We start from the raw sequence: 11,084 nt of genomic DNA on the forward strand, positions 1-11,084 counted from the left end.
ACCAAGCTGCCACTGTTTGGGCCCCTGAGCAAGGCCCTCTCAATTACTCAGTTATATAAAACATGAGGTAATGTGAGTGGCTCTGGATGAGAGCGTCTGCCTAATAATGTAAAAGTAAACCAATACTGTACATAACACGCCATGTGACGTAGACCCCCCCCCCCCCCCCAAGTAAATATCCCGCGCGGTGCATTATGGGATTTTTCAAACCCACTGCGTCACTTCACCCAAACCCCGCGCGCCGGTAAGTTAGCTAACCGACTCGTTAATAAGGATTTATTTTTCTTCGGTGTGATTTAATTCTTTAAGAGAGAACATGCCTTCCTGTATTATACACCGACTTGAACGCCAAAATGAACAGCAAAAATGTTTCACCAGCGTTTATTTTCTGTGTAAACCGGTTAGCAAGCTAGCTTGGCATCACGGCTTTGGTTCTAATTGGCCGGTTCATAGACAATTTTAGCCCAAGTTGAGTTCAGGAAAAAATAATATCATCTTTGTCATGTAGGTCGTTAGACGTTGGTTTCGACTTAAAACTTAGGATAGCTTCCGTTTTTCTTTGACTTAGCCTTTGTTCATCATAAGGCGTTATAAGGTTAGCCGCTGCGCATACAAAGCCGTAGTACCTCGCTGTGATGTATCCCACCTGCTAATGTGTTCACTGAATGGTTTAAACTGTTGACAGATTAATTTAACTTCAAAATGAATCAGATTAGGTCAGTTTGACGTACTGTAACCATGGCAACAGCTGCTCAGGTAGCAGGCTAATGTGCTAGCACAATACAACTGCGCTAGAATTAGAATTAGCATTAGCATTAAAAGAACTCGATATAGATGGTTGGTTTCTATGGATACGACAGAGTAAGACTCCGGGAGTTTACTTAAAAGCTTTTACACACCGTTGCACTTTATGATGTACTTTAAAATAGGGTTAGATGAGAGGAGATCAGTGATCAAGTCTAGACACCCGATTGGTGTTTTCAAAAGGAACAGCGATTACAGGAAGAAAAAGTGCTTAATAAAAGTGCTTAATGACTAATTCTCATATATAAGTGCAATATTTATAAAGCTAAAATAAACAGAGGAGCAACCGTTTAGAAACAGATGTGTTGCTAAACAGATTTTTTGCAAACACACACACACACACATACATACACAAGTTTTTGTACACTGATTTTTTATTTTTAAGAAACAGCATAGAATAAAATACATATTTTGTATAACAAAAAGCCTCAAAAATAGCCACCTTTGGCAGATATGTCTGTCGAACAAATTCTAGGAATTCTGTCAAATATTTTATCAAGGATTCTAAATATTGTTCTGAAAGTTTACTCTAGAACTGTCGAAGTGTCCACAGATGATCAGCATTGATTGGTTTGTCTGGCCTTAACCTTTCTGTCAAGTTTGTCCCATACTAACTCAAAAGGGTTAATGTTGGGTGACTGTGCTGGTCATGTCATGTCATCAATTTCAGCTTTCCTTCTTGTTCTTTTTTCTTCAAGTAGTTTCAGATCATTGTCCTGTTGTATGAAAGATTGTCCAATTATGTCTCCTCAGAATACTTTGCTAACCTCTTTGTTGAGAATTCCAGTCACCGACACCCAAAACACCCCATACTATAACACTTCCATGCCTCCATGCTTGACATTTGGTACTTCACAGTCTGGTATCATCTTCTCACCAGTTCTGCGACGTATGTAAACGCTTCATTTAGATCCAAAAATATCAAACTTTGATTCATCAGTCCACAAGACATTTCTCCAATGAGCAACAATCCAATTTTTGTGTTCCTTTGCCCAAAGAAGCCTTTTGACCTTGTTCTGCGCTCTAGGGGTTTCTTGGCAGCTAAACACCCCATCAAGCCAACTTCCAGAAGTCTCCTCTGCACTGTCATTGTTGACATTGGCATAGCTTTAGTTGCATTAAGCTGTGCTGTGATTTCTTGCGCACTTAGCTTTCTGTTACGTAGGTTGGAGACTCATAAACCTGAACACAGTCTTTAATTTTGTATGCTACAGTACTCTCTGGTATTTTGAGTTTCTGGGCAATTTTTCTGCAGGAAATGCCTTCATTCTTCAGTGTAACAATAACTTGCCTATTCTCTCATGTTAGTTCACATTATGTTATAAAAAACATGTTTTACAAACCGTTATCAATTCAGCTGGACAGCAGAATGGCCCTAATTCAATTCCGCTAGACATTCAGCTGTCAGCTGTCACACTGATACGTACTTCTGTATACAGATAGATAAGTACTGCAGTCAAAATAAACAAACAAAATTTAGGCCATCATTGGAAAAGCAAATCAAAAATATTTTGTTGTGCTGTAGTAAAATATATATTATTATTTTCAGTAGAATATTTGAATAATTTTATATTATATATGAAAAACATGGGGTGTCCAAACACCTTTGACTGGTAGTGTATATAGAATCATAATCTATATTCTTAACAAGCGGATGAGAACATTTATGGTATACAGCACATGACCTGACAGCTGTTCATTTAATTTGTGATCTGTCTACATGTGAAGCATCAGGGGCAGGATGGCACCTGGCTTTTGAAATTCTCATACATTCATCACATAAAACACATTAACGAATTCGAAAAGATAGCAAATACGTCTGACACCCAACCAAATACGTTCCTGTCTTATGTAACTTTTTAATTCATCTTCTCTATCAGTCATTAGATAAAGAAGAAATGGCATATCAGTCAATGGATATTGTAGCAAAGGCGCTGGAGCAGCAAATGCTGCAATCAGCCCGGATCGTCGAGGAGCAGCTAGATACCGAGCTGGAAAAGCTGGAGCGTATGGATGAGGATGAACTTGAGATTCTTAGGGAAAGGAGGTTGGAGGCTCTTAAGAAAGCCCAGAAAGAGAAGCAGGTGGGCATTCTGAGATACATTTATGTCCATATGAAAGGTCATTTAAATTGTTTTATACATTGAGGTGAAAATTTGGTAAGGTTACTTTAACATGTATGTGTCTAACACAGCTTTTAAATTGTGTGGCATCAGTCTATATAAAAATGTACTTTTTTAAATTTAGTGCATGTTTTTTATAATATTAAATTTATAATGGTTTTGCTAAATAAAGATGACTAGCCAGCAGTAAAGATATGTTGTTAATAGTTTTTTTTATACTCCTTAGGAATGGATCTCTAAAGGCCATGGTGACTATAGAGAGATCCCAAGTGAGAAAGATTTCTTTGCTGAAGTTAAAGAAAGCAAGAATGTGGTTTGCCATTTCTACAGGGATTCCACTTTCAGGTACATTTACAATCAATGGGTCAGATTTGTTTTGGCATTGTCTCTTAAAATAATGCTTTCTCATACAGATAACTCAATCTCTTGTATGTGTCTTGTTTAAGATGTAAAATCCTGGACAAACACTTGGGTATCATGGCGAAGAAGCATTTAGAGACAAAGTTCATCAAACTAAATGCAGAGAAGGCTCCCTTCTTAACAGAAAGACTTAAAATTAAAGTTATTCCTACACTAGCTCTGGTGAAAGATGGGAAGACTAAGGACTATGTAGTAGGCTTCACCGATCTAGGCAACACAGATGAGTTCTCAACTGAAATGCTGGAGTGGAGACTGGGCTGTTCAGATATCATCACGTATAGGTAGGCAAAACATTTTCTAAATCTGATGTATTAGTAGATATTGTGGCAGAAGTCTCAGAACCTTTATTTCTATACTTTAGTGGAAATCGCCTTGAGCCTCCTATGCTTGCTCAGAAACCAGGGACAAAGTTCACCAAGCTGGAGAAAAAGACGATCAGAGGGAAAGGAAATGACACGGACTCTGGATCTGATGATGATTAGAAACCGTTTATCAGGCCTTCATACAGTCTTTAACTAACTAACTTGGTTTGTTTTTCTCTTCTTTGTATATTTCAGATTTCTTTTCCATTTTTCATATTAAACCATGATAAATGCGTTTTGAAAAAATTGCATTCCAGACAGAATAATAAAAAAAAAACTAGCGTACAGATCAGAAACAATCAGCACAGATTTATGAATTTGTAAAGCAGATGTTTCTGGTGTTGTGGCAGTAGCAATGCTCTGCTTATTTCAAAGTGACTTTATTTAAACAAAAATTGAAAGGTTAAAATTGGGTATTAAGAATAAATAAAATACATGATTTCATATTTATGATTAATCCCATTTGGATCCTAGGTTGGTGTAGTTAATTTATTACTTTTATGGGAAGAAAATAACACATTAATTTCAGCTCTAGGGCTTCAAGAACATCTCACAAGTGCCAAGGATGCTACCATCACTGTAATCACTATCATTTGATTCAAGTGAACAGAAACTTAAACTTTGCTTTATTTATTTTTTTATAGCACAAAATGAACACTCATTAAACGAAACTCAATTCACCACAGTGTCAGTGTATAACTTGTCCTGTTTTACTTTCCTGTCAGTATAAGTGCGTATTAACACACGTTCAATAATTTCAGTGAGACATTCTCTTTAAAAACTATTTAATACAGATGCTTGTCTCAGAAGTGTTAAGTATATTAATTCCCAAACCTGCTGACATGGTATAACCCATTATATCCATTAAACCTTCACAATTACAGATCTAAAAAGACAAAAATATTTTAAACAAATTTTCAATAAAAAGCATAGAATTACAGTTTTATTAATATTTAATAAACAGCAAAGACAAGACAGAAGAGTATTACTCCACAGTTTTCTGCGCTGCAGACGTCTGAAGATGTTTTATTACCAGCTCTCCTTTACTGTTCAGATATGAACCTCCCATTTCTTCTGAAGGGAGTCCATTGGGAAGTTTTAAGGGTTGGATCCTACATAAAAAGTAAAAAATAAACTCAGTACTCAGCAATCACTAACGTGTCTCTATCCACCTGGAGACCTGACGCGATTCATTTCTTATACATAATGGTTTGGTTTTAATGGTTTATGTGCTCAGTGCTATTCCAAAACTGCTGAGCCAACAGATTATATCTTATGCAGTTCTGGAGCAGAATCTTTGTTGAAGCACAAAAAAAGATTTTAGTTCATTAATAGCATTTTGCCAACCAGTCAGTGCAACTTGGCAAATAACACAAGATCCAGCATTGTTCTACTTTCACACTAGGAGAAGTAAAGGGAAAATACTACATTTTTATAAGGATGTGGGATTTTTTTTTTTTGTATGGTGATGTAGATGCTGTATGTAACAATATGTAGACATTATAGGCAGATTGTTGCATCAAACCCTTCAATTATTAACTGAAAAATGCTTTAAAAAGTATAAGGAAAGAGAACTCACCTAACCAGGTGCTTAATGATTTTCAGTTGGTTATTCACGGAGGGCATGTTCTTGTGTACTCTGGGTTCATGAGACTGCCAAAAAGAAAAACAATAAGTGGGTCATTAAGTCTCTTACCTTTTAAGTCACCCCGTGATAAAACAAATCCATATAAATATAATCCTGAGAAAGGGTTATCTTTCTATTCTAATCTGTTTCCTGGAATGAAATCACATGAAAGTTACCAGTGCTTTGTTTATCTCATGTTTTATGTGGTAATCGAAACGGAAGCTTGATTGCAGAAAAATAAAACACTGCAAACAACATGTTTAAACAAATGATAAAACTATCCAGCATCAACTACATGTGTTTTTTTTAGTAGTACTACATACTAAATATTGCTCACCTTCAATAGCCCCAAACTCTTCACCACCTTTTTTTCCCAGTAAGGACGTCCCTTTGTACTCTTGACTCGCGTCACTACGTGAAGTTTATGTGGCTGCTCTGGATCACCACCGTACATTTCATGTTCCTTAGAACGCTCTTCAAACACCTAGACATTGCAGAGGGACATTTAGTATAATAAGAGTACAACAACAGAATTAACACTTGTTTTGTATGGCAGCAGCATAATGCAGAAAATCATGCAGATGCAGCTCAAGAGCTTCAGTTACTGTTCAGATCAAACCATCAGGATGAAGAAAATGTGTGATTTCTGTGACTTTTTCCCCCCGTAAATCATAAGCACAGGCTTAGAGAAACCGGACAGCTGGAAAAACTGGAAAGTGAAGGACTAAAACACTGGAAAGAGACCAGGTGACTTTTTTCCCCTTCATATTCAGCTTTAAATTTTAAGTGATTCAGTGCCCATGATAGCCTCAGATTGTTTTTGGCTGACAGGAGTGGAACCTGCTGTCGTCACCCATCCACCTCAAAGTTTGATGTTTTCAGGATGCTGAGACACTTTTTCCTTCAAGATCCTCCACACATGTTCTATTTTTATTTATTTATTTCACAGACATCACAAATATAACATTCTTCCCTTCTCTGATGGTTTATGTGAACATTATCTGAAGCTTCTGGTGCATATCTTCATGATTTTATACGCTGCACCGCTGCCACATGATTGTTTGACTATATAACTGCATGAATGAATAAATAGGTCTGCAGGTGTTCCTATGTGCTCTGAGTGTACATTTCACCTAATACAGATGAGATGATCAGAATCAGCTTTATTGGCCAAGTATGTTGACACACACAAGGAAGGTTTGTGACTCTCAAAAGTACAGACATAAATAACACTATACATTTAGCTTTGACTAGACAAGACAGAACTGACTATACAAGACAATACAGACAATATAAACAGTAGGAGTATATAAATACACATATCCATTATATAAAGATCATTGCACTTAATGCAAAACAATTGCACTTTACCCCTATTTTTTGTTTCCTTTCAAACCTAATGACATTATGTGCACAAACAAATCATTCTGAATTGACGTACCTGTGGAGGAATACGAGACCTTGTAAATTTGCTCCTACAAACCATGTACACTGGCCTTGATGTAGCTTCTGTCTGATTCTGCAACAGCAAGTTGACACAAATCATTTATTACACTGAATACAAGATAAGAATTCACCTGAAAAATAAACCTAGAGACATTTATACCTTTGCCAAAGCAGAGACAGACATGAGGATTCGACCCAATCCTGCCATTTCTTCTGTTTAGATGATAACAAGCTCACATGTGTACCAAGGTTATTGTTGTGCTAACATGTGCTAGGCTAACGAAGAGCTAACACGAAACAGTTCCTTCCACTTAAACGTGTCGTTAGAGCTTTAACTTCACTCTAATCTGCGACCGAACATTAATAATGCTCAGAATTAACACATAAAAGGACTTAATTCAGTTTTCAAGTGCACTATTTACCCAAATCAGCTAATAAGACCGGAAACGGAAATCGGTCCCTTCACATAAAATGTATCGGAAGTACGAGTTAAGTATTTAAGTTCCTATGTTTATAACGTTTTTATACACCTTAAATCTGTTTATCTATACTCTATAACTATAGATATAGATATATAATTTATATAAATTAAATTTTAAGGTAGATACACAGAATTATTTTACATCACTGCAAACCCCTAATCAGACAGTAGAAAAATAGATATTGAGCACTTTAAACTAAATCACAAAGGATTAACACAGCAGTCATTATATATTAAGACAGGATTAGTGAATAAATAAAAGGATATATTGATTAAATCTTGAGCCCTGTAGGTGACCCAGTAGGTGGCAGTAATGCACCATATGGTTTGGCTGTCAATTCAATGAAGAAGCAAAACAAACCAAACAAATAAACAGGAAGTGCTTCATTCTGGAGTTTATTTTTTATTATTACATCTCTTGATTTTAAATACATGAAGCTCCTCCAAAAATGTATAACGTGACCTGATAAGTTATTGTTATTTACCTGGTTAGTAGGAGAAAAGGTTTTAACCTGGGAAACTTACATTTACTCACAAGACCTGATTAAGATAAACAGCCATGTCACAGAACTGGCTTCCTGGGATGGAAACATCAGCTGTGTCTGTACTCAAGAGAGCTGTAGAGCTTGATCACAGTTCACGCTTTCAGGAATCTCTTGTCTGCTACCAGGAAGGCATTCAGCTACTTATAGACGTGCTGAAAGGTAAATAAAACCCCTTTTAAAACCAGAAACCTTGTCGAAAGTTTGGTGACATGGCTTTTTGATAGGATTCAATTCAATTCAAGTTTATTTCTATAGAGCTTTTTTAAGTGACATCGTCTCAATGCAGCTTTACAGAACATAAACATATGACAAAAGGTTATTATAAAGAATAATATAAAGATTAATATCATACAGAATTCAAGATTAGTGTTAGATAGATTTGAATGTGTTTGTATTTATCACCAATGAGTAAGTCTGAGGTGACGCAGGTGACTGTGGGGAAGAAAAAGTCCCTTTAATGGTGAAGGAAGAAACCTTGAGAGGAACCAAAGGACTCAAAGGGTATATAAAATATACAGTCTGATAAATGTTGTATTGATGAGGAGATTGTTGTCCTCTAAGACCACATGGAGTTGGCATCTCCTCTTTAATATAGCAGAGTCTAACTGGAGCTGGTAGATCTCTAGATGTCTCAGGCTCCTCACAGCTCCTCATCTCAGTGGAGGTCCAAAATCTTCATGGCACGGAAGACAATCGGAGCTGGTACAATTTCTGGATGCCTCATGATGGGTTGAAAGAGAGAAGCAGTGGAGAGGGATTAATGTAGCTGCTGTTCATAATATTAGCAAGCGCTAAATGATAATGTGCATGTGTCAAGTCATGTCAAGAAGCTTTTATTGTCATTTCAACCATATATAGATGTTGCAGTGCACAGTAAAATGAGACAATGTTTCTCCAGGATCATGGTGCTACATAAAACAAAGACAGAGCTATAAGGGCTTTGTAAGTTAGTCCTAGATACATAAAGTGCATCTGTTCAACCTGGTGCAAACAGTGTGAGACAAGACAAAAAGACAGAAAGACAGTTTGGTCATATGTATTAGAGGACAATATTATGGGGAAGTATTGTGTGTACGCCTGACTAAAGAGATGCGTCTTTAATCTACATTTAAACTGGGGAAGTGTGTTTGAGCCCGGAACACTATCAGGAAGACTACCCCAAAGTTTGGGAGCTAAATACGAAATGCAAGCAGACGAGTATTTTATACAGTTGTGGCAACCTGACTCGGGTAACTGCTATGAATGTGTTTAACATTTATTTCATTTAAAATGTAATAAATAAAATAGAAAGCCAGTTTTATTACATTTGTTTTTTGCTGCTGTTTTATTACATTTGTTTTTTGCTTCATCTGATGGCTTTTTTTGGAATATGTCAGTTATTTGAGACTCAAGTTTTCTGTCCTAATCCGTCTTTTTTCAGCGATAAAGGATGAATCCAAAAAAGTTCACTACAGAGAAAAAATCAAGGGTTACATGGATCGAGCTGAGCAGATAAAAGTGCACCTAAACAAAGTGAAAGAAGGTAAAATACAGATGTATGCTTAGGCAGTGTCACATTGTAAATCACTGTATTTAAGACCAGTACATGGAACTCATCATTTAGCATCACTTCTGAAATCATTGTTACTAGCTCCTTCTCACAGTCTTTGTATATTCTTTTCTATATTATCAGAAGGGAAATACCATGAGCAAATTAAAATCACTGACAGCGCCACAGGTTTCAGCTATGAGAGCCTTTTCAAGCCATACATTAGAGAAGGACTCACTGAAGTCTGGGTTGAGGACCCTTATATCCGCCATGTGCACCAGGTAACAATGGGGAAAAAAGTCTATAGTCTATTTTAATGAACCTTAGTTGGAAAACTTTTTTTATTTATTTGTTATTGTTTTTTTTCCAAAAAATCGAATCATATCATGCTCTGTCTTTTGTAGCTGTATAACTTCCTGCGTTTCTGTGAAATGCTGCTAAAAGCCAAGTGTAACGTAAAGAAGATTAATCTCCTGACCTCACAAGATGAAGTGAGTTTTGCCTGGTTGGTTTTATCTGTATGGGATACAGAATATTGTGAATGTGCTTTAAATCCAATGTTAAATACAATGTTATTTATGTAGGATGGCTCCTCCCAGCAAGAGAGTGCACTAGCAGAAATATGCCAGTCTTTGCAGAGTCAAGATGTTTGTCTGGACATTAAATATTCCTCCACTATTCATGACAGGGAGATCAGGTAATACAGATCATATGTTACACTGTAATATAAAATAAAAAAAAAAAAACATTGTAAATATAGATGAATTTATAAATAGATAAACCACGATCAATGAAATATTCTCATTTATGTAAAGTATAAACAAACAGTTGTTTATTTGCTTAGATTCGATAATGGTTGGATTATCAAGATTGGCAGAGGACTTGATTATTTCAAGAAACCTAAGGTGAGACTTGTATGAAATTACAACTCTTATTAAATACTATTTTCTCTTTTAGCAAATTGTAGTAGAAGGTTAGATAATTCTCATTTAGATGCTACTGTATTTTCTATATTTTATTTACAGGGCCGTTTCTTCATCGGCTACTGTGATTATGACTTGAGAGAATGTCATGAGACCACAGTGGACGTTTTCCATACAAAGCACACCAAGAAGACATGACAAAAATATTTGTATTCGTGTATTTACTTCAGTGTATCCTACTATACACTGCTTGGACTAATGGGTTTTTTCTGGTTTACTGTTTTTAACTCTGTTAAGGGTTTACTGTTTATACATGAATCTCAGAGCTGAGCACTAAGTGCCTAATATATTAACATGCATGTTGCTGATTGTGCTGTGCAGAAAAATGCTTATCTCTATTTTAAACAGTGTTACTGCTAGTGTACTAGTGTAAATGCTACATTGATTATCGTGAGAGGGGGACGTATGTGGTCTTGCTGCAGTCTGGAGTAAAAACGGACTTAAAAAGAGCCCAGAATGATGTCTGATGATATGTAAATAATAAATAACCAGACTGGTTATAGCCTAGAACTATCTTTCTATTTATGTTAATCATCAAGATGTCTGAAAGCACATGTTGATTATCTATGATTCCACCTTTTGTTTTGTAAAGCGTGTTTATATGACTTTAAAGTGGACTTTTTTATGAGGTTTGATGCAATTTGATTCCATTTGTAATAAAATACTAAACCAGTGTGCAGTGTTTAATTCGTAAAACATGATGCGCCAGAACACCAAGACAGAGGTTAAGCAGCAAGTGGACAGGGAGAAAAAAGGTAATTGTAG

General features: G+C 36.2%; 3 protein-coding genes across 3 annotated transcripts; 2 read left to right on the plus strand and 1 right to left on the minus strand.

The window, feature by feature from the left end:
• The first annotated feature begins 208 nt into the window (after positions 1–208).
• On the plus strand, positions 209–4,389 carry txndc9 (thioredoxin domain containing 9). The gene is made up of 5 exons (XM_060876218.1): positions 209–244; positions 2,685–2,888; positions 3,154–3,272; positions 3,374–3,628; positions 3,709–4,389. Exons 2-5 carry the CDS (start codon positions 2,703–2,705, stop codon positions 3,827–3,829), a joined length of 681 nt encoding a protein of 226 aa, XP_060732201.1. The 5' UTR covers positions 209–244; positions 2,685–2,702; the 3' UTR covers positions 3,830–4,389.
• Positions 4,390–4,477: 88 nt separating this feature from the next.
• On the minus strand, positions 4,478–7,258 carry mrpl30 (mitochondrial ribosomal protein L30). Its single transcript, XM_060876219.1, has 5 exons — positions 6,943–7,258; positions 6,778–6,855; positions 5,674–5,820; positions 5,289–5,362; positions 4,478–4,821 (listed from the first exon to the last, which is right to left on the minus strand). The coding sequence occupies exons 1-5, from the start codon at positions 6,988–6,990 to the stop codon at positions 4,695–4,697; spliced, it is 474 nt and encodes a 157-aa protein (XP_060732202.1). The 5' UTR covers positions 6,991–7,258; the 3' UTR covers positions 4,478–4,694.
• Positions 7,259–7,611: 353 nt separating this feature from the next.
• mitd1 (MIT, microtubule interacting and transport, domain containing 1) lies at positions 7,612–10,992 on the plus strand. Its single transcript, XM_060877278.1, has 7 exons — positions 7,612–7,967; positions 9,229–9,330; positions 9,481–9,617; positions 9,741–9,827; positions 9,921–10,033; positions 10,181–10,241; positions 10,362–10,992. Exons 1-7 carry the CDS (start codon positions 7,823–7,825, stop codon positions 10,455–10,457), a joined length of 741 nt encoding a protein of 246 aa, XP_060733261.1. The 5' UTR covers positions 7,612–7,822; the 3' UTR covers positions 10,458–10,992.
• The last annotated feature ends 92 nt before the right edge of the window (positions 10,993–11,084 follow it).

The sequence above is a fragment of the Tachysurus vachellii genome, chromosome 8 (genome assembly GCF_030014155.1).
Source record: "Tachysurus vachellii isolate PV-2020 chromosome 8, HZAU_Pvac_v1, whole genome shotgun sequence".
NCBI lineage: Eukaryota > Metazoa > Chordata > Actinopteri > Siluriformes > Bagridae > Tachysurus > Tachysurus vachellii.